The sequence below is a fragment of the Pavona decussata genome, unplaced genomic scaffold (assembly GCF_977016875.1).
Source record: "Pavona decussata unplaced genomic scaffold, jaPavDecu1.1 SCAFFOLD_214, whole genome shotgun sequence".
Classification (NCBI taxonomy): Eukaryota; Metazoa; Cnidaria; class Anthozoa; order Scleractinia; family Agariciidae; genus Pavona; species Pavona decussata.
The window spans coordinates 2,900,098-2,924,849 of record NW_028145619.1 but is presented as its reverse complement, the minus strand read 5'-3'; the positions used below and the strand labels follow the sequence as shown (position 1 = coordinate 2,924,849).

Sequence of the window (24,752 nt, the reverse complement as noted above, 5' to 3'; positions counted from 1 at the left end):
TCGGTAAGAAAAGGATGATTGAAAGTACAGAAACTCACACGATATCATTTTATGCTTTCAGGTCTACAAGGTGAACATAGCAGACCTTGGTGCTGCAAAATGGCCCTCAACAAAAAGAAAAGCTAGCAAAACCTAAATAACTGCATGAAATTTTCTGGTCAAAAAAAGTCAGGTGTTTCTATGGCTACCCTTTATATCAAGAATAATGTGATAGAATAATCAAAAAGATATCCCTTTCTTGTGTAAAAGAGTTTCCTCGTTGACGTCATCTGACAGGTGTCAATTATAATGTAGCTATGTCAAAATCATCACAAACTGAATACATTGGTATCTTCTGTGTGAAAATATTATTGTCATATCTCAAAAAGGGATATATTTTAGTGATTTTTTGTAATTATTGGTAGAAAAATCTTCTCAAATAACAAAATTAATTTGGGTCACAAAGGGTTTAACTATGCTGCCATCAATACCTCTACCTGCCCTGCCTGCCCGCTAATCAGTTACCTGCAACACTTAATTCAATTTTCACTCAACCACACCGCTCCTTCTTCTTCTTCCCCTCTTTCCTTTGGTCTGGTCACCTAAGACCCTGATTTCTCGGTGGAGGTTGAAGAACCGAAACAGATTGCCGCTGGAGCAAACAGCTCCCTAGAGGTGCCTAGACAATCATCTGAAGATGATGATCTGAGCGTTTGGGGGGGGCAGCTGCAGTGGCGTAGCACAAGAATTACGAGAAGGACAAGAAGAAACGCTTGCCTGACCTGATTGCTCATCTCAAAAGCGCAAGCCCTACGCTGCAGACTTTTATCAGCTTTCTCCTGCCTACGCAACTTTCTGGACGCTGTAAGCATTTCCACACCCAAAAGGTCAATGCTCAACGTCAGAGAGCCATGCTGAGCCCGTCTACTTATGCCAAGGCTCAAGAACGAATGCTGTGTAAGTTTAAGGTTTTTTTGTTGTCTGGTTAAAAATTTTGTTATATTTTTTCCTGTTCTTTACCTTTGTTAGTTCATTTTAGATTTTGATTCTTTTCAATGTCTGCGCCCGACCTGAATTATCCAAGGGGGTGTTCCTGTTTAATAGTGTTTTGTTACTGAACAACTTTTCATTCAAACTTCCTGCAGGTTTTCTTGGCTTTGTGAGAACTGTGATATCAGGCAAACAGCTAAATCCAGATTGTTTTTTTACGAACTGCCCTCATTGAAAGACTATTGCAGATATATTGAGGTAAAAAATCAGTTCTGCTTCAGTGGGTTTGGGCGCGCGAGGTTAGTGTCGAGGGTCAAGCTCGTGCACTTTTCAAAGCTGTTTTGTTGACTGAATGAAAATTAGGACATATACAAAACATGGACCCCGGTCCATGGACCACCCCACCTTGTGGACCCGGTCCATGGATCACCACTAATAAATTTTCGAAGGCATATTTTACCTGTCAATATAACAAAGGATGGACTGCGGACTGAGTATAAAATACAGATTAAACATGGCGTTCGTTATCCATGAACCTTACCTTACCTTGTAATTGGCTAAATTTTTTATTTCTGATATTCCTTTTTCTTAAATTCTTTTAGAATGCAGAACAGGATGTGGATGCCAATTATGATGTTGGTGACCTGCAGGGAAATATGGTACGTTAGATTAAAGTTTCATGGCCCCAGTATGCTCTGTATCTTTGAAAACTTCAAATCTTTAAATTGTTTTAGAATGCAAAACAGGATACTGGTGATGTTTTGTTAACTGACAATTTTAAAATATAATACCCCTACTCATAAAGACATAATATTCTAAATAGACCATTAAAACAGCAATTGATTTCACAGGAGGAAATAACTACCAAAGAGGAGCCAACCCAGGGTGACACTGTACGTGTGAGAACACAGAGTTGAGTTGTTTTACAGAGGTTTGGTGTGGCTTACACTATCAGGTATATATATGCAAAGTCACAGAAGTTGTTTCATTATTCTGTCAATTTAAAGCCAATGAACAATTTCAGTTTTGACAACTTCTGCACGAGATTTGTTTATATGTTTCTAATCTAAGCAGGAATTTACAACATGATTCAGATGATTATCCATCTGACAGGATCCCTAGCTTTTCTTCGGAGGAAAACAACTGTGTAGTTGTCGCTTATTGTCCAGGCAGCCTTCATTTTATGTTTTTTTTTCTTGAATGCCTGCTCACAGCCCGCAGAGCCTGTCCTGTTCCAAAAGTGACACTTTCACCGCATCTTACACATTCTACTGTACTTTTAAAGTTGCCCGAGGAGGATAATTTGCTAGAGAAGCCATGTATTGCAAGCTCAGCAAGAAACTCTTGAATTGTCGGCACTGCTATAACTGTTTGTAAAACAACTGCTATTAGCTAGCAAAGCAAAAAAAAAAAAAACGCCATTTTTTAGTCCCAAGTAGACTACAGGGTGTTTCAAAAGTTTGTTCCAATTTAAAGTTGTTTGTTTCTTGAACAAATCAATTGGTTGTTAGAACTTTTTCAATAAATTGAGGTAGATAATTTATTAAAATGGGTGGCAATAGCAATTTTAATTGTCAACTTGATGCCTTTGTTTCGATTTTCGCGCCAAATGTACACACGCGTGTTTTCCCGCCATTTTTTCACGCCCTTTGTGCATGTTGTTCCTTTCCCGAATTTGTTGTTATTCTCTGATTTTTTTCCTGAACTTTCTGTTTTCTCTGTTACGAAAATGAAGTCAGACATTGTTTATGCTAGAGCTCAAGCAGCCATATTACGATCATCTGGTCATTCAGTCAAAGAAATCGCTAAATTGTTTAACAAGACTGAACGTTGGGTGAACAAGTGGTCGAAGAGAGAGTGCTTCGAAGACAAACCAAGAAGCGGACGACCGTCTGTTTTGACGAATTGTGCTCGAAAATCAATCGAGAAAGCGAAGTACAAACGGCACAATTCAACAAGGAAGATTGCCAAGAATATTCAGCAGAAAAATATCCAAGTTTCGAGCATAACGGTGTGGAGATACATGACTAGGAAAGGATGGAAGGCTATCAAGCGAAAGAAAATACCTCTGTTGAGCGAAAAGCAAAGAAAAGCCCGTTTGAGATTTGCCGAGAAATACGCGAAGCTGACAGCAGAGGATTGGGACAATTTTTTTATTCACAGATGAGTGTCCTAAATATCTTTTCCAGTACCCAAATCCAAAAAACGATATTGTATGGGGCTCGCAGGAATGTGATGTTCCTCCAGCTTTCCAAGTGAAGCAAAGTGCAAAGGTGATGGTGTGGGGTGGCATGACGGGTCGTGGGCTCACAAAGTTACTCATGCTACCCACAGGCCAAACCGTAACTTCTGAATACTACATCAACCAAATCCTTGAGAAAGAAGTCAAACCGTTAACATCAAGGCGTCAGGTTACAGGTGGCCCGATAGAGAGGAAGCTGTTTAGCTCAAAGAAAAAAATGACATTCGTTCAGGATGGAGCACCAGCTCACACTTTAAAGACAACTCAGAGATGGTGTCAAAAGAATCTGCCAAACTTTATAGCCAAGGATGGCTGGCCAGCGAACTCTCCTGATCTCAATCCCATTGAGCACATCTGGAGTATCATTGACGAGACAACGTACAAAGATCCAGCCCCCAAAACGATGAAAGAGCTGAAGAGGCGACTACGCTTTGCCTGGAAAAATGTGACTTTTGACACGCTAAAGGAACTCGCACATTCTATGCCTAGGCGATTAGAAAATGTCATTAAAAATAAAAGCGGGCATTCTGGTTACTAATAATTTGAATGATCAAATGAAAAATAAGCAAAAAATAATATACCTAATTTTGAAAGAGGTACTTTAAATAAATAATGAAACGTTAGAAGAAAACAAATCGGAACAAACTTTTGAAACACCCTGTACATGCAGACACTTACGGAACTTGTTAGCCCATGTGTATGACCTGTGTTGTTTAAATTTTGGGATTTTGACAGGTAATAAATTGGTTCCAAAATCATCGTCAGAGGCAAAAGACAGGGGAATACAAACCTGGCCAGTATTTAGCTGAAAGCACTTCCACTTCTGGTCCCCAAGCTGGCAGAAGTAATCCGCAGTGATGTAGCCCCAGGGTATAGCTACAATAGGAGTAGTTGGACTTCAAGAAACAATGAATGTCATTACAACCGGGAAATGATGACCGGAAATGGTATCACAGCCTTGGGTCTCAAGATTTGCTTTCTTTTATTGATTTTTCCAGTTTCAGTTTTTCAGCTAAGAGAAATCAGTGCAGCATGAGTAACATTTTTAATTTAAAATCTGACAATGAGTGTTTCAATTCATCAAGAACCATCAGAAGTTTTTAGCTTGATTGTTTAAGAGCTGAGCAGCTTTTCCACAACGAGTATCAAGATTTCCTGGGAGATTTTACTTCATCAAATACAGAAAATGAGTTCTTTTATTCCCTTATTTGAACGTTGACTTTATTTCCTGATTATTTTTACAACAACGATGTAATCAATTTGACATGAGAACTTTTTAAATTTTTTTTTAAATAAGTACTAGTGAGCAGCACACAGCAACAAATCTTGTCAACTTGTTTTATTATCCGATGGGTTTTGTGTGATAACTACACACTTCGTCAGGGATTGAACAAGATAGTTTGGGGAACTTATTTTATACCTAAATTTTACAGTACAAATAACGTTCCACTAGGGTGTGAACAGCAAAAACACCCACAGACACACGTGCAGGATGTTACAAAAATCCTGCCGCTAGGTGTGTAATGTATAATTTTGGGGCTCACGGATTTAACCCCCAAAATTATACATTAAAGACCTAGCGGCAGGATTTTTGTAACATCCTGCACGTGTGTCTGTGGGTGTTTTTGCTGTTCACACCCTAGCGGAACGTCATTTGTACTGTAAAATTTAGGTATAAAATAAGTTCCCAAAACTTGCTTGTTCAATGCCTGACGAAGTGTGTAGTTATCACACGAAACCGGTCGGATTGACAAGATTCGTTGCTGTGTGCTGCTTACTAGCACTTATTTTGAAAAAACTGTCTAAGTCGACACTAGCAGAAGCCACATGTTCAGCAACACTTCAGATCGCTCTGGACTCAAGAAAGGCAAAGAAGCCTTAAAGCTCAGGAAACGACAAGAGTCTGTGGAAAGACAGAGCAGCGCGCGTGATGAAGTCGTGGAAGATCTTTGAGCTACTGACGCCAAGGAATCGCCAGATCCTGAACCATGGATCTATGAACACTTTCAACGCGTTCTGAAAAAACTCGTTCACAGCTTGATCGATGCTGAGAATCAGCTCTATGGCCTTCAAGACCGTAGAAAGAGACTTGAGTCAAACAAAAGTGACGGGAAGGTGCCTAATGGATTGAAGATTCATAGCGTCACCGCTAAAGGCATCAAAAATGTCGAAAATCTTCAACAGAAATTTAACATGGTTATTAAAGAGGCCGAACTGACGCTTCTTGATGCCACCATCGAGGCCCTTCAAATGGAAGAACAGCAAACTGTAGACCAGTGCACAGAAGAAACAGCGAAAGTCCTGAATGCCATTGACAATTGGAACCCTCTTTGGATATTGATGCGGGCTAATTCGTCAAATCAGCGAAAGGCTTCGCGGATGACTTTTACTTCTAGTGCGCCGCAGCACGGACTTCTAAGCGGGTGGCAAAGGTCGTCAAAAAGGCTTCAAAAGCCACAAAAAGCGCGGGGAAAATGGAGACGGAATTTGCCGTGAATGAGCAATCCATCCATGACATGGTTCAGTGCGCCATGCAACAAGCAATGTCCAAACGCCAGCCTGTCTCTCCGCCAGCAAAAGAGACCCACGCTTCCCGTAAGAATTCTAGAAGCCGTAAAAATGATAGGTCTAATTCTGGAGGCCGCAAAAGTGACAAATCCAGCTCAAAAAATCGGAAGCAACGGCGCAATCCTAGCCAGGACGGCTGTAGCCACAATAATACAGCACAAAACAGACGCAGCCGATCTAAACAACCGAGGCAGCGAAAACTTCGAGTTAGTTTCTCTGGAAACCAGTCTCCATCTGGACGGCAATTCGGGCCAATTCGTCAAATCAGTGAAAGGCTTCGCGGATGACTTTTACTTTGAGTGCGCTGCGGCACGGTCTTCTAAGCGGGTGGCAGAGGACGTCAAAAAAGCTTCAAAAGCCACAAAAAAGCGCAGAGAAAATGGAGACGGAATTTGCCGTGAATGAGCAATCCATCCATGACATGGTTTAGTACGCTGTGCAACAAGCAATGTCCAAACGCCAGCCTGTCTCTCCACCAGCAAAAGAGACCCACGCTTCACGTAAGAATTCTAGAAGCCGTAAAAATGATAGGTCTAATGCTGGAGGCCGCAAAAGTGACAGATCCAGCTCTAAAAATTGGAAGCAACGGCACAATCCTAGCCAGGACGGTCGTAGCCACAATAATACAGCACAAAACAGACGCAGCCGATCTAAACAACGGAGGCAGCGAAAACCTCGAGTTACTTTCTCTGGAAACCAGTCTCCATCTGGACGGCAGTCAAAAAACGTGCGATGCTGAGGAAACGGTGTCGTAAAATAGACTCGAGAGACATTTACGAAAAATGGCTTGACAACATGGCTAGAAGACCGATCTTGGACCTGTTACCACGGAATTTGGAATTTCACAACCTATCACACGTCACACTCACCGCAACGCAGTCTCGAACTCTTGGCCTGGGTCTAAAATTTAGACTCATGCTTCGACCACCTGCTGCTCGTGTTTTAGAAAATCAAGTACAGGATTTCTGTTGCAGCGTTCAGTTACATTACAAGTATGCTGACAAGCCCGATGACCCTGATTTTTACCCTAAATTATACGTGAAATCAGGCTGGAATCCACCACGGGAAGATCCTGACCTCGAGGCAAACCTGTACAAAATCCGTCAAGAGCTGCTGACAAACTTAAGTGACAACAGACCACTATGGAAAATTAATTTATCCCACGAAGAGCGAGATGGCCTGCGAAAGATCAAGGAAGACCCTTTGGTCCGTGTCTTAGCAACAGACAACAACCTCGGACCTGCTCACCTCTCCACAGAATGGGTAGAACAAGAGACTCTCAAGCACCTCAATGACACTAAAACGTATTCTAAAGTCACAGCAGATGACTGGACTTATAGATGCCTAAAGGTAATTGAGACTTGCGAAAAACTTGTAAATAGTTACTCGCATTTTTTACCCCCCAACTCACTTAAGTTTCTCTGCAGCATCGACGATCTTCCTAGGAGCATAGATCCTGCTAAATTTTATATTATTCCTAAGATTCATAAGTCACCTATAGCTGGGAGGCCCATTGCGGCCTCTCACTCTTACATTACCAGACCCATTAGCATTTTTGTAGATGAGTTAGTTAAACCTTTTATTATTATGCCTACGGTATTACGTGACTCTGGTGAACTGATCCAATGTTTGGAGACACTAGAGCTGCCCGCTAATTGCCTTCTTGTCACGGCGGACGTGTCATCACTTTACCCTAACATTGACACTAAGAAGGCAATTATTGCTCTTGACCTTTTGCTTAGAGAGGCCAAGGTGGCTCAGACTCCTCTCTTGGTTCAGTTAACCAGATTAGTCTTTGAGAATAATTTCCTTAAATCGGAATTTAGCAATGACATATACCATCAACCGTTTGGTATTGCCATGGGAACCCCCTTCGCTGTTACAGCAGCTTTGCAATGTCCTTTGATGTAGATACTTCCTGATCCAGATTTTTCCCTTGTCTATAAATACAGGCAAGTCAATAAAAGGTCGTACAGGTTGTAAACAAAAACTGATTTCTGAGATTGAGTCTTTTCTTTCATCTGGCAAAATAATGTCAATATCACATATGTCATATTCATTAGTATCTATTGTGATTTATAAGGTACGTACAGTGACATCTGTGATGATGACATGGACAGGATTACTAGAAGAGCTCAAAGAGAACACCCTGGAATTGGCATAAGAATGAGGAAGGGATATCTGAGAAGTAAAGCTCTTAGAGTTCAATGGGAAGGAGTTCCGCAGTCACTTCTCAGAACTGACCCTACAGGTGTACATCAAGGGTGGAGGGACTCTATTCGTCGCCGAAAGTACTGGGTCCCTGGACCCCTTGCTCTTTGGCACATTGATGGAAATCATAAACTTATAAGGTGAAAGAAAAGTCACAGCCACCTGGTGAAAAAATAAATACTGCATGGATCAATGTATTCTATGAGAAATTATTTCCACAATATACTCTTTTGAAATACCTCAAGGTCTGATTCCCTGCCATATGCCAATAAAAGGCCTGACAGAGTGTTGTATTCAAGCAATCAATATTGAAGTTTTTAATGTTTTTATGCAAACCACATACATTTCACTTGTAGTTTTGGATTATGAAGTTGTGTCCTAACAAACTGCATCACAACCAAAAAGTGTTTTGTTGATAGTTTATTAAGTTTTTTTTACCAGAGTGGTCACCTTCCCCAATTTGCAGATGACTTGGGATTCATTGCAATTTGAATCGGAGGATTGTATATAAGGCACTTTACTTTTCAAGGGATTTATTCCAAACAGGAGTGCTGTTACTGAAAGAAAGATATATCTTCATGTGCAGCGCACTTGTTTAGGCTCTAGGGATTCGTGAATCTACATTTTTCTGTCCTCGGGAAACTGGTTTTCCATTATTTCGTGATCTGTGAAATATGCATCAACTTACGCGTGATTTGTGAACCAACGACTTTTAGGGGAATAATTTTTTTTAGCGTCCTTTAAGCTTGTAAACTACACCAAACTACTAGCTGTAAAACCTACCCATTCGACGCGCTCGCGGATGGAGGACTGAGAACTAACCACAGCGACAGTGAACCAGAAGGGCCTAGAATCTAGAATCACATGCCATTTCGATGCATCAAAATGGCTGCATGCCTCACTTTCTACAGAATGAAGCCATCCCTCAAAATCATTCCTCAAAACCTTAACACAGCCACTGATGAGATTCAGTGACAGAATCGAAACTGCAGTCTTGCTTGATAGATACTATGGAGGAAAATAATATTATGAATGAAGTAGGGCTACTAACTGTATCCACATCAGTGCTTCCAAAAGACCTTACCGCAATCAAACTTCGCAGAATTCAACAGCTTGAATGGGTACCATAGGTACTTATTTGATATTGGACATCTATGTTATAATTAATTGATAGCTGTCAAAATACTGAATCCGCTGACCAGCATCACATTGTTATATAGGATCACTCCATGTTGATGTGATTTTGAAGCAATCTATAGATAAGAAGTTTGAATTTTTTGCTAAATGCATAACCAAGTTCTGTTATTTTTTGCTCTTTTTCTTTATCTGTGTGACGGACCAAAAGCCTCTTGAAGGGTTAAGTTTTGTGAAAACGTTGACAACATTTGGAATTATTTACCCAACAGACATACTCTCACAAAAAATGACTAGGAGATGGTTTGCCTTCATTGACTCACCTTCGATATTTTAACTATAAACCCCTGTAAACCATGCTGAGTTACATGCACCAATTTTTCAAAAACAGAGTAGTTTTCCACACTGAAACGAGGTCAGTGACCTCCCATTTTGGGGGTTTTCTGGAAGTAACTGATTATCTGACTGCACTAAATATTTTGTAAAAAATCTATCATCTGAAAAATTTGTGCGCAAACGTCTGTAATTAACAAGATGAAAATAAAGTGAATACCAAATATGTTATTGTTTATAGTTTCAGACAGCAATGTAGTGGCTGATAGGAAGAATACGGAAGAAGATCCACATGAAGGTGTGCATGATACTAATCTTAACATGTTGTAGGTCAATTCTAGGTCTGATACTAGTTGATGGTCTCCTTTTATAAAAAAAATTGACCAGCTGAATTAGATCAAAAAAAAAAGGGAGAAACCTCTTTTTCATAGCTGTCAACAGCCGCTGCTTGCAATGCTCTGACCGAAGAGATTTTGTTTGAAAATTGAAGTATTTAAGCAGGAAAGATTCCATATTTTGTTTTGGACAGATTAATCTTTGAGGATAGGCCTTCTAGTAAGTGCTGATAAATGTTATTCACTTCTACAATGGCTTTCAACAATATTTCACCATTAAGTCACCTAGGGAATGAGGAATTGCTTTGATTTTGTATGAATTCCAAAATGGCTCTGTTCACCATATATGATCACAATCTTGTATCCTACTTTCTTTTTATTCCCTTAACTTCCTACCTTGACTGCTGTCTTACATATGTATATGCCCCCCCCCCCCCCCAAATAAAAAAAAAACCCTGATGCTCATGTTAATATTGATAGTTGCTGAGACCACTTAGCCAAATCAGAAATGACAATTCCTGTCGGCATAATTTACAGACCAACAAACCAAAGTGTTGATGTTTTCGTTACCGACTTCAATGAAATCTTAGTTAGAGCCTCAAGAGACAACAAAATATGCTATATAATGGGCGATTTCAACCTGAACCTGTTGAACCACCAAACCATAAATCCCTCTGGAGAATTTTATCGTAGTGCAACTTTTATTGACAATATCTTAACCAATTACTTTGAACACCATCACTGAACAGCTGTTTATTGTTGGCTGACATCTCGCACCATCAACCTATATGTTCCATTTGCTCTGATGACATTTCCACTCTTAAAGGTGTAGAGAAACCATATTTTTGCATAATTAGTTATTGGAACTCTTTTCCTTGAGGTCTGTTTGGAAAAGTCTCATATCAGTCTGAGTTAACTTAATTAAATGTGTAGTAAAGTTCACCTTTCCTTTTTTATTTTCATTTTCTTAGGGAATCAAGTAGAGTGGCCTTGATTACTTTTCCAAGGTTAGTAAGGCCTAATCCACTTACCTCGCAAGTCAAGTACGAAGGAAAGCTGTCTAAGACATTAGAACATGCCAGCCATGCAATAGGAGTTATAATATCGATTGCTGCGAGGCTTGCAGAGGACGAAACTGCAATGGAAGAGACCGTGGCAAAAGTGGAAAGCATCCTAGCACAAGGTGTACATTACCAAATCCTATGGAATTACAAAAACCTTGATGCTCTTCACAACCAAGGTACATTATTTACATACAACAATATCGCTAAGAACAATTACTCACGTAAATTAACTTTTAACTATACAAATTACATCAACTGAATATCTTTGAGAAGTTCAAAGAACTAATACAGTAAGAGACGAAGATGATGAAGCATCGCACATGTCACTTCAACATAAGTCCTTCATAGGTACATTTCCGCTCTTAAAGGTCTAGAGAAACTACATTTTTGCATAATTAGTTATTGGCACTCTTTTCCTTGAGGTCTGTTAAGAAAAGTCTCGTATCAGTCTGAGTTAATAACTAAATTAAATGCGCAGCAAAGTGGACCTTTTCTTTTTTATTTTCATTTTCTTAGGGAATCAAGTAGAGTGGTGTTGATTCCTTTTCCAAGGTTGGTGAGGCCTAATCCACTTTCCTCGCAAGTCAAGTACAAAGGAAAGCTGTCTAAGGCATTAGAACATACCAGCCGTGCAATAGGAGTTGTGATATCGATTGCCGCGAGCCTTGCAGAGGACGAAACGGCAATGGAAGAGACAGTTGCAAAAGTGGAAAGCATCTTAGGACAAGGTGAACATCGCAAAATACTATGGAATTACACAACCTCGATGCTGTTCGCAACCAAGGTACATTATTTACTTACAACAATATTGCTAACAACAATTACTGATGTAAATTAACTTTTAACTATACTAATTACATCAACTGAATATCTTTGAGAAGAAGTTCAAAGAACTAATACAGTAAGAGATGGAGATGATGAAGCATCGCACATGTCACTTCAACATAAGTCCTTCATAGGTACATTTCCACTCTTAAAGGTCTAGAGAAACTACATTTTTGCATAATTAGTTATTGGCACTCTTTTCCTTGAGGTCTGTTTAGAAAAGTCTTGTATCAGTCTGAGTTAATAACTTAATTAAATGCGCAGCAAAGTGGACCTTTTCTTTTTTATTTTCATTTTCTTAGGGAATCAAGTAGAGTGGTGTTGACTCCTTTTCCAAGGTTGGTGAGGCCTAATCCACTTTCATCGCAAGTCAAGTAGGAAGGAAAGCTGTCTAAGGCATTAGAACACGCCAGCCGTGCAACAGGAGTTGTAATATCGATTGCCGCGAGCCTTGCAGAGGACGAAACTGCAATGGAAGAGACAGTTGCAAAAGTAGAAAGCATCTTAGGACAAGGTGAACATCGCAAAATGCTATGGAATTACACAACCTCGATGCTGTTCGCAACCAAGGTACATTATTTACTTACAACAATATTGCTGACAACAATTACTCATGTAAATTAACTTTTAACTATACAAATTACATCAACTGAATATCTTTGAGAAGAAGTTCAAAGAACTAATACAGTAAGAGACGGAGATGATAAAGCATCGCACCTGTCACTTCAACATAAAACCTTCATAGGTACATTTCCACTCTTAAAGGTCTAGAGAAACTACATTTTTGCATAATTAGTTATTGGAACTCTTTTCCTTGAGGTCTGTTTAGAAAAGTCTCGTATCAGTCTGAATTAATAACCTAATTAAATGCGTAGTTAAGTGGACCTTTTCTTTTTTATTTTCATTTTCTTAGGGAATCAAGTGGAGTGGTGTTGATTCCTTTTCCAAGATTGGTGAGGCCTAATCCACTTTCCTCGCAAGTCAACTACGAAGGAAAGCTGTCTAAGGCATTAGAACATTCCAGCCACGCAATCGGAGTTATCATATCGATTGCCGCAAGCCTTGCAGAGGACGAAACTGCAATGGAAGAGACCATTGCCTAAGTAGAAAACATTTTAGGACAAGGTGTACATTGCCAAATCCTATGGAATTACACAACCTTGATGCTGTTTACAACCAAGGTACATTACCGGTATTTACATACAACAATATCGCTAACAACAGTTACTTATGTAAATAAACTTTTAACTATACAAATTACATCGACTGAATATCTTTGTGAAATTTTGTTTTGAAAGTAAATGTTTTTCCTCATCAAGATGAAATTACGTCAAAAGTTTGACATGTAAGTGCTGTAAGAAAAAGCATTATAGAAGACACAACTGATATCTAACAGGCTCGAGTTCTATCTCGGTTCACTGTTAAATATTGTTCATTCTGACTTCACTTTCTAATCGGTCACCATATTAGCAGTCAAACCTAGATTTGTTTCTATTTGCCCCCTGTCTGTCCTGACCAGGCCTTACTGACCCAGCAGTGCAAATAGCTATCCCGGTATCGTGCCTAGCAACAGAGCCTGGTTTATGTTTTGATTACTTATTATACTTTCAATATACAGGTTGACAAAATGTGTCCTGATAGAATGCAAAGATTTGTGGGACTTTTTCACTGAGCACCTTAGGTTCTTTGTCAAAAAAATACCACACAGAAGAGGTTGTACAAAGTCATAGTCAATTTCTGGCTAAGGAAACTTCAACTATGCCAGTACTCAATAATTTCGTGGAAAACCTTCTTGGTCTTCTTTCCGATATGGACGAGGCTGCGGTTCGTATACCAATCAGATTTTACACATGTAGCATCCATGTCCGTGGGATAAAATATGGTTTAAGTCCATGTCTTAAATACAGACTGAGGTTATTTTTGTGGGGCTTATGACTGTCTGAGGAAAGCAGATTTGAGCGAGAGCTTTGAAAACCAAAAGGAAAATTGGGAGTGACGATGAATTTTCAGAGTTAAATAAGCAAAAATAATTATAAATAACGTTTAATAAAGATGTATGTGACTTGTTTTCGTGTATTGAAGCTTAATTATCTCTGTAAATTGCGTCGCTACACCCAAATTTTATTTTTTGTTTTTTTAATAGGACCCACTAAGATATTATTTTTCTAAACCGACGCACGTTTGTACAGTATTAAAAATGATATATTAATTCAAAACCATGTCTCACAGTAAAAGTGCAACCCTGAAGTGTCGGGGGTGTGTAAAAATAGGTTTGTTGCAGTGGCATAACCATAACGAACTGGGTTTGGTTAATATTTAATGTAATAATTTTTGAGAAGTTCAAAGAACTAATACAGTAAGACACGGAGATGATAAAGCGTCGCAGATGTCACTTCAACACAGTACAGTCCTTCACAGGTAAATTTCCATCTCTGTTGATCTGGTTCAAAATCAACTTCAGATGTGTGAGGACATCTGATTTGTTGCATCAGCGTAACAAAGTTTAGGCCTGGCTTGTGTCTGTTACAATGGGGATTTTGTTATACTGGGGTCCTAATGCATATTAGTTTTCTGTATAGATGCAAAAACTTTTGAAGCCTGCTGTGCCTTGAATTAACAAACCAACAATGCCGTATCCAAAACAAAAGTTCTTCATTTGTTGGGAGGCAATCACTCACTGCTGCCAGTCCTCAAAGCAACTGAAGACACATTCACCAACGCTGCCAATGACAGGGAGCTTCCTTGACGAGATTACAGTAATTACCTCCTAAATTTGAGAGTTACGAGCTTTTTGGAGCAGGCGTATAGGCAGCAATAAGTAATGCTTAAGGCCCTGCTTTCAATGTTGTTTGATGAGGTCAATGTCAACTACATGTTGCATTAATGAGTAAGCAAAATTGACAGAATACTATACCGGTTAAAATTCCGATAAAATCTCATAAAGCATTGACAGCTGTTACCGTAAATGTTGCAATGTATTTCTTGCTGTCATCCGTGGATCTATGAGTTAACTCTCAGTTGTTCTCTTGTTATCTTGCAGCGTAAAAAAGTTGCTTCAAGATGGCTTTCGCCTTTCCTGCAAGGAAACAACTCAAGTTGATGGTATGTTTGAGCAGACATTGTTTTCCCTGGAGATGAAATGGAGGGGGAGGGGGGATATAGAAAATAACTAGTCGATATTTGAACATTTTAACAACATGAATAAGGAATACTTAAGTTATCTTTTCCTCTTTCCAACTAAATAGGTATGAAAAAGGGTCGTGAAATTCAGAGGAACCTTTTATTTTGAATTTATGCCTTCCCCGTTGGTTCTGACATTCTACTTGATAAGTAAACCATCAACTTCTTAACAGAATCCCTAAAATGACGTTCAGTGAAGGAAACTCCTTTTTGGCAGAGGCATGGTAGACAAATCTCACCGCAGACGAGTGAGACCACTTTGACAGGAGGATAAAGAAGAAGAAGGTCCTTTTCACAAAGGAGCAGAGAAAAAGGACATTAAGAAGAGTCAATCATGAGGTAAATCAATGAATTACCCTTTAAAATGTCCAAGGGTGAAGACCGCAGAGTAAAGTTGATGGATAAGTCAAATAAACAGTTTTTTATGTAGAAATTTGAGTGCCAACGTCAACGCCGAATTGGGCTTTTCCTAATGTGAAGGGAAACTAGCGCGAACCAGTATCACTTTATCATGCCTTCATCCCACCAAAGAACTGAATATACTCATGAGGCCAAAAATAATATTTATTTCGATGCTTCTGGTTTGCCTTCAAGTATCATACGTCATATTTCTAACATATTTAGGCGCATTTGATCATATACACATGCTAATTTGCGCCATACAAATATTAATTATTATTATTATATTTTGTATTTCTATTCATAGTTGAACAATCTGAAAGAGCTAGGAGTTAAATGCCTGTTTATTACAGACGACAATAGCTCTAAGACCATGGAGGTGTATGGCCATGCTAGTGTGGTGCGGTTTGCTGAAACTTCACAATTAGCTGGGAAATTCTTTGCATTTGTTAACAGAGAAGGTATCCATGTCATTCAAAATTTTTGTTGACCCTGTGTTAGCGCATCACTTCACTCCTTTGTGAAAAGATTTGCAGTGTGGATCAATGTGTAAAGCAATGCGTCCCTAATTCATTCAGCCATTTTCAATAAACACTGAAGTACTAAACCTAATTTTTCCACCATAATGCAAAGGCTGTGTAAATGGAAGCTGAAATGCCGTCCATTTTATCTTCATGTCACAAATATGCAGCTCCCGCCAAAGAAAAACTGGTTATTGGACATGCCGTAAGATATATTTATTAGGTAAACAGTCCAATCAAGTATATATTGCTATTGTTTTGTAAATCAATTCTCGAAAGTTTCTAATGGGTGGATCTTATATCGTGTATTTTATAATTCATTTTTCAGGGACAGGAGTACAGCAAGGCCAGTCTCATGGAACGAAAAAATGTTTTTGATCTATGAAAAAGTCACCAAGCTCAAGCAGAACATTTGGACAACTAACCAACTCTTCCAGTTTGTTCATTTGCTTGTGAATCTCATCTCTCCTGTACTGTTTTAAAGCATTTTTTAAGTAGACTTTGTTTTGAGTACACACTTGTCTCTCTTTGAAATGCAAATAACCAGGTAGTTCTACTGCATCTGACATATTCAAGCTAAATGAACCTTCACAATCATCCAAACCACAGGAGCAATCGGCTGCACAGTTATCGCAACAGTCATGCTTTGGGGTAACTTGCATCGGCTTTTCATCAAATGGTGAAAACAATGTGTCTCTTCTGCACATTTCTGTCTTACAGTAGTCTTTGATGTCTTGCTTGCAGTGGTTAGCTAGTATGCCATTGTGCAGAAGAACACAGACAGCTGGCAAACCATCCCTTCCTCCTCTTCCACTCTCTTGGAAGTAGCATTCAATATTTTTTGCAGGACCCATGTGATAAATTGTCCTCACCTTTTTGCAGTTTACACCCATCCCAAAAGCAACAGTGGTGATAAGGCAGCGGATGTGGCCATCATCAAGAGACATGTTCTGAACTATGTGCTTTTTCACAGTTGCCGGGGTGCCTGCATGATACATTTCCACAATTCTATTCTTAGGTTGTTTGTCGCCATTGAACAGCTTTTCCCCCAGGAATAAAGTAAATGTTCTGAAAAGTATTGCACACTGCTTTCGAGTTTGGCGATTGTCCTTCCTGAATTTTTTCCTTTATCCTTAAGTTCTGTGATTACATTTGCAAAAATTTGTTCAAAAGGCATGCTCTTTGTTATATAAATAGCACTGTACTTAAGATTTGACCGATCAGGACTCTTTTCAATCAGAACAGTCTCTGGACCAAGGTGAAGGGTGTCAAATATCTTCACCCTTGTCATCTTAGTGGCAGTGGCAGTGACTACAACCATCCTTGCTTTCTCCGAGATGAGGGATCTTAATTCCCCGAGATTTCCAAACCATTCCCTGAATGGTACACTCCTTTCACCAGGAAGACCCCTGTTGAAAATGGAAAGTTGTGTTTACATACTTAAACAAAAGTAATTTGATGAAGACAGAGCTCACAATTTTTTAAAATATTTGAAATGAAATGGTAAATTTGTAGTTCTAGAGGTATAGCAAGATATTAAATTTGCTGATTTTCCATTCAGAAGTGAAGGTCACTGGAAATCCCTAGCCAATTAAAAATATGAACTACTTTTTCTTCTACATACATACATACATATAATTTTTGTTAAGGCAGGTCGGTTTGTGGCAACCCAAAGGCTGGTGTGGACCTGCCAGGAACTAAAAAAACTACTTAAATATATGTACAATTCTCAATTCGCAAAAGTTCACTCAACGTAAAGAAATTTCACGAACTTAGAAAAATGTAAAATCCGTTTGACTTTTCACATATCTATGACTTTTCACGTATAAGCCACGAAATTCGTTTCATTGTATGCTAGAATTTCAGATTTATTGCAATAAGACTTTAATAAAACCTACCAATGGCTAATGCAATGTGCTTCATCTATAGCGACTCCAACCAAGTGATTCTTGAAGGTGGTTGAACTAAAGATATCGCGCCAGGTATCCTGAGCGAGAAAACTCTCTGGAGAATCATACACGTGGGAATAGTCACCTTTCATAACTTTCTCAATTATAACCTCGTCGGATTCTTCATTTAGTGCCACAGCTTTTAATCCAAGCCCATTTAGATATTGCACTTGACCTTCCATAAGTGCCTTGAGTGGTGACACAATGAAAATTGTGTACGGTTTCTTCCAAACAAGAGACGCGATCACCGGTATCGCTTGAAATATAAATGATTTTCCATAACCGGTCGGTAAGGAAACGAAGACATCTTTTTGCTCAAAGAACTTATCTATGGCTTTCTGTTGCTCCGAGTGTAACTTTTCTATCCCAAAAATCGCACATACTCGATCTACAGCCGTGTTATACAACGTTTTGTTCGCTTGCCCGTTTTCCGACATCACGTCCGCCATCTTGGAAACTTGGCTCTGTTGTCATTTTTTGTCATGAGAACGAGGCAACCACAATTTAAGCCAATGTGTGTCCTCCAAAGAAATGTGAAATAGATTATCCAATGAGAAACTATTATACATTTTCATGCAAAAGCTCTGACGTCACATAACAAGATAAGCGCCAGGTCTTCGTAGACGTTCCCTCCTCCCGTTTTTCTTCGGGGGGTGGGTACGGCTACACGTAGGCTAGATGTGCAAGATGTCACAACAAATTTTAATGTTAATAACAATGCAAGTAAAGAGATTATCACAGTCAGTGTGAGAGTCTTGCTGGTATGTTTATTTATTCTTAGATCTGTCAAGATTCTTGTAATTGAGATATTATAATAATTTATAATAATTTATCATTTACATACCGCGAGAATCATAAACAGATGCTCTCGCGTGCTTTACAATAAAGATATCCTAAATAAATATAATTTAAAATTACAATGGCAAGGTCAATGGCTAAAATACAATTCTCAATAAAGGTCAAAGGCTTGACGAAATAAATGAGTTTTTAACCTGTCCTTAAAAGATTGAACACTTTGCGCGCAGTGAACTGCGTTCGGTAAACTGTTCCAGAGCGCTGGTGCGGTTACGGTAAAGCTACGATCATCCAGCGTACGCGGAGTCTTGATTCTGGGCGGTTGAAGGAGGACTTCGCCGGACGACCTAAGACTATATCTAGATACTGTCTTTAGGGTGATAAGTTCGCTAAGATACGCTGGAGCGAGTCCATGGATAGCCTTATACGTAATTAACAATATCTTGAAGTCAATACGATACTTCACTGGAAACCAGTGCAACATTTTCAGTGTTGGAGAAATGTGATCGAAACGACTTACGTTACAGATAAGCCTGGCAGCAGCGTTTTGGACACGTTGGAGTTTTTGCAGTTCAGTAGTAGGCAGGCCATATAAAACGCTATTACAGTAGTCGAGGCGGCTAGTAACAAATGCATTAACTAAAACTTGAGTGTTGTCAGAACTGAGAAATTTCCTTATTCTTCTAATATTAAACAAATAAAAGAAGGCGGCTTTACACGTCTTGTTAATATGACTGACCATCTTAAGCTGATTATCGAGCCAGCAACCTAGGTTTTTGGCTTCGGATGATGGCAGGACTGTCGCATTGCCAACGCAAAGTGAGTCAATGTTCACTTTTGACAGCTGCTGCCTTGTCCCAATCACCAGAAATTCCGTCTTATCATCATTATGAGATCTTAATAAAGAATTAAAGTGACATCTTATTAAGAAGGTTCCGTTTTTGCTGTACAAGAACTTTATAAGAACTGTTTTAAAAGATCTTATTGTTATTTCTGCTAAGACCTTAGCGAGATAACTGTAAGGCAGGAAGATCTTAATCAGAATAATTGTAAGATCTTGGTACAAATTTCGATTAAGATCTTACTAAGGAAACATTAAAGTGCTACTACGAGCAAATTTTGTAATACCTTTAATTTTCACTTGATTGGTAGCTTATGTCCTGAAGTTTATCATTTCCAAAGTATATCCTTGTGCAATGAAGGGAAGTGTTTTTTTTTGCGCTCAAACTCCGTTTATTTTCATCCGCCATTGAACCGCCATGTTCCTGCAGCCTGGTTACCAATGGCAGATGGTTTCCATTGACAACAGAGTTGTAATTTCGCGGGAAAATCAAGTGACGTCATTCTCTCAACTCGCAGTTCGAGCTATCCCCACATGGCTAATTTCGTATTACGATTTGCGCTCCTGTTTTTGAAAATTCTCTCGTTTTTCAAATGGTGGAAGTCGCTGTGTTGTCCAGGGTTGTAGTAACCGCTCCAACAAAGCAGCAGGAATTACATTGCACACGAGTCCAACCAATAGTACAAGAGATTCGTGGCTCCGGTTTGTTCGAACCAAGAGGAAGAATTTCCATCCTTGCCCACGGGCAATTTTTGTTTTTTGCTTGGTTTACTTTGAGGAACATTGTTTTACTTGGGCTTTCCACCCAAGTTATGGCCGTGAAGTCAACCATGGATCTTTACCAAGCATTTGCGGAAAAGAGGAGCCATCACCAGCTTGTAAATCGAAAAGAAATCTTTGCATGAAGGAGAAGGAGCAGCAAAAGGTAAGCGCGAGGAATGTGTGAATATTCTAATGCTGATTGTTTTTATATATGGCAATTTCTCGCTGCCTTGCTCAACATTAATACAAACAGTAGTCATGATTCCCATTTTGTATCGGCTCTAACGGACCAAACATTGATTAAAAGAGTAAATTATGCAAGCGTAACAAACGTTTCACTCCAAAACATTTCAAAACATCACAGTGTGGTAACATACTTATTAGCGTGCGCAAAAGCTGAAATGTTCAAACACCCATGAAGGCAAGCATCAACTTCCACTCAGCTTTCGATACAGTGAACTTTGGCGTTTACAAGTGTTCTTTCTTTCTTTCAGGGGTTTTCTTGAAAAAACATTTCGAATTTGGTTTTCTGTGTGGGAACCCAACAAAATGTTCAAGTAATCGCAAACCATTTTGGTGCTTTGCTTTGTGGCTGCAAAAGGCCCAAAATATTGGATTTGCGGGCTAGGTAATTGCAGACTCGTGTTTCCTTTCAACGATACGCCTTACAATTGAATTTTCTCTTTGGGTTTTTTTACCTTTCTTGCTCCACTCTCTAAGGTTTTAAAGGAATTGTTGAAGGGAAGCATCTCACCAAGTGCCGGTAACAGCAGGAAAGTTAGTCCTATGGTTAGCGTTTAATGCGAACTAAGCTTTGGATTTTTTTAGCCACATCGGTTTTTTTTATGGTCTTAGGAAGTTGACATTTTGTTTGCACGTCAGTTTTAATGAATTTTACATGTAACTTTTAACAAAAGCTATTTGGCTACCGATTACATGAGGTAGTTCTCACACCTGCTACTTAACCTTAGCACAATGAAAGCATGCTGTTTAATATTACTCTTGGTGAAAACTAGAGCTCAATATCTTAAATAGTTTTTTTTTAGTTTTAGTCGCTTAACTTTTAGACTGGGAAAATGCCGAAAAAGGAAATCAGAATAAGAGGAGAGCAGCACCAGTACCAGCACATCAACACAAACACCCTCCATCACCACCACCAGTGCATCCACGCAAACACCCTCCGTCACAAGCACCCCACTCGATTGTGTCATACTGAACTTTTTCAGAGGCATCAGGCCCCACCTACACCACATTTACCCAACTTTCACCCGCCCGTACACCCCACCCCATACGCATCGCATCCTCAAACCACATTCACTACCACCCACCCCACCCCAGGTCCATTAACCATTTCAACTATCACCCACCCGACCCCATCTTCACCTATCCGTTTCCGTAACCATTATCACACACTAGTTACTTTCACTCCCATCATGCCACCTCCAATGTCCCCTTCTGCTCCCCTTGACCCTATCCCCAAGAAACTTCACCTAACATCACCCCACCCTTCCATTATCTACCAAAGACCGCTCATCCCTACCCCTCCTCTTCGCTGTATACTGACTCGCCCCACCACGTCCACAATCACACGCCCCACCACTTCCACCATCTACCCAGGACCACCTCCTCCTCTAATCCCCATTCTCCCAAGTTCACCCCTTCGACCACCCACCCAAGCTCACCCTAATGCCATCCCATCCCAAGATCATCTACCCCTCCTCTTTGCCATATCCAGCCTTGCCCCACCACTTCCTCAATCACACGCTCCACCAATACTGCCCCCATGCCCTCATCACCTGGCATGCATTCCACCCCACACCTCACAACCATTTCCCAGCACCTATTCACTGGTTTGGAGTAGCCATTACACTGCATTCATTGTCACAAGCACCTACTTGCCACAACCCACACTTCCATCTGTATGTCATTTATTCTTAACGCATACGCTGTCCACCCTCCCCCCAACAAGATCAAGAACAGTGGGGACCTAGACCCAGCCACAACGCACTCGTCGCCATTCCATTTAGAGAAATCACCTGTTGCGGCCAACCATATGTAACTTTGTCTAAGACGTTGAGTTCACAAGAAAAAGAAGAAGAACAGGATTAAAAAAGAAAAACAAAAAAAAGTTGAGTTGAAAGAATTCACTGAACACAGTTGAAGTGAATTAACATATGAATGAATAAAGAAATGTAAACATTAACATAATTTATTCCAATTATCTATTGTAAATACGGTCATGTAGATAAAATTGTAAATATTTTACCTCTTTGTAAAAAGTCAACTATCTTCGTTTCGTTTCCATAAGCCTCGGCCCCTGTTCATTCTAGTTAGGGATACCACACGAGCTGGGGTAACCAGCCCCCGGCAAGTGCCCCACTAAAAAGCAACAGGTGTGCCATATGATCCTGGCGACAATGAGTCAAGCTGGTCATTTGATGAAACCCCCTGAATGACCTTTGATACTACCATTTAAGCATCAGGTCTCAGGATAATACCCTCAATGATTACATCAAAGTGAGAGGGGGGGGGGGGGGGGGACCAGGAAACCAATCTTTTTACACCACAGTAGCTCCATAAGTGGCTAACACAAGTTTAAAACAAGATAGCAGCTTATTTGCTCTCCAAAAGGTACTCTAAAGTCTGCATACGCTTAACAAATTGTAACGCTAAAAATAAACGGGCAAATTCAATTCACTCAGCTTTATCTACATAAGCAATAGTTAATGCATATCACCAAAAAAAGGAAGCAAAACCGTTTAAAAGGACACGAGATAGAGCCATTCAAAGTAGTCAAATTGCTGGTCCGAAATGCCCTCAAATTGTGGGTCTGAATTGCCCTCACTTTGGCATGGTGTAGACTTCTAAAGACCTTTTTTGGCACATCGAGGAGGTGACCTGTGCTACAGAACTCAAAGTGAAAGCAGATTATTTGGAGAGGAGATAAATCAGGACATCATACAACTTTGGATGTCTTTCTTTGGACCATTCAGATAATGAGGATGGAAGGACAGGCAAGCAAAAAACACTATTCCAGTGTCTATAAGAAATTAAAATAACCTGGGTTTAAGAAGCTTTTGTGAACCATTTCATCTAATTTTGTTACATCGTTAACTCTATCTTAGGATTTTACTGTGATTTTATATTTATCAATTTTTTACCTACTGTTTATTCATAATTTCTACTCAGGAGTATTATTATTATTATTATTATTATTATTATTATTATTATTATTATTATTAATATTATTATTAAGTAGTCTTGATTAATACTTAACCTTATCTGCTTGAAAAGGCTGTGTGCCTAACTTCAACACAAAAAAGGATATGCCTAAAGATCGTGGTCCCTCAATTTTGAAATTGGAAGGACACCTGTAGCTCTGCTCTGCCTGGAACCTGAGGGTGCCTTGAGGATATTTTCCCTATCTTACGTAAGAATAAGCTTATTTACCGTGAATATTGTGGGCATGGAGATAGCAAGAGCTTTAATTTGGTTAAAGATAGCTACCACGTGTTTGATGTTGAGGTTAAAGTTCAGAAGGAAGAATGTCTTGGACATGTGCAGAAGAGACTAGAAACTACCAAATTGATGCAATGATTGATAAGCTGTAAAACTATTATGCAATGCAATGACGCTGTTGATGATTCATTTTAGGACTCAAATGCAACTGAATCTCCATGTCCAGTGGATGAGTTTGGTGAGTTATCAATAAATCCTACAAACTAGACGCACACATTATTGTGAATTAAGAGTGAAATGTACTCATTCTTACAGTTAAAGTAAGTTTATGTAGCAAAATATGTCCTGTGTTTACAGTCCCTGTTGCTTATGATGAGTGGTGCAATAATTATTATTATTATTATTATTATTATTATTATTATTATTATTATTATTATTATTATTGTCACTCTTTTTGTCCTGTTTACTTGTGGAAAAAGGATATACTGATTACCTAGCAGTAAATAGTGATATGCAAAATCAATATTTACTGATATTCAAAGAACATTTAAAGAATTTCATGAATCAATTTTCTTTATCTTATTAACAGCAATAATTTGAGACCCCAAGGTTGGTGTTAAAACAAGAAAAAAAAGTTGACGACATTGTCATTCACTCACATTCTTCCTCAGCTCTTGCACTGAACCTCTTGGACAATCTAATTCCAAAAGAAGTTATGTGCATCTCTAACATAAAGGGCACAAACGGAAAGTCTCCCTTGAACCCAATGATTCTGGCAGCCATAAAAGGTAACTATATACTTCAATAATATTTATCTAAGGGTCTATATGCGTTCTATGATTCCATTCAAACTTCCTACTCAAGGTTCTGAAAATTTTTCCACTAGTTAAATGTGACAATTATTACTAATTATAGTTTGATCAAATGAAACTTAGTAATTGCGAAAACTCAAGGGAGAGATTAACTATCAGCAAAAGTTGCAGTTGGAGTGATTTTAGCCGGCTTCTTCTTCTGCCATATTTTCCATTAGACAGGCAGTTTCATTGCGTTGTACCCTGGAAATATTTTAAATGCACCTCTTTACCATTCCAAGGTCAACTCAAAAGACACTTCAAGTGGACCGAAGAAGTGGAAAAAACTGGGTAGGAAAAACTGGCATCCAGCA

General features: G+C 39.2%; 1 protein-coding gene across 1 annotated transcript; it reads right to left on the bottom strand.

The window, feature by feature from the left end:
* Positions 1 to 16,161: 16,161 nt before the first annotated feature.
* LOC146460296 (uncharacterized) lies at positions 16,162 to 18,372 on the bottom strand. Its single transcript, XM_085088466.1, has 2 exons — positions 17,680 to 18,372; positions 16,162 to 17,190 (listed from the first exon to the last, which is right to left on the bottom strand). Exons 1-2 carry the CDS (start codon positions 18,177 to 18,179, stop codon positions 16,749 to 16,751), a joined length of 942 nt encoding a protein of 313 aa, XP_084944592.1. The 5' UTR covers positions 18,180 to 18,372; the 3' UTR covers positions 16,162 to 16,748.
* Between the last annotated feature and the right edge of the window lie 6,380 nt (positions 18,373 to 24,752).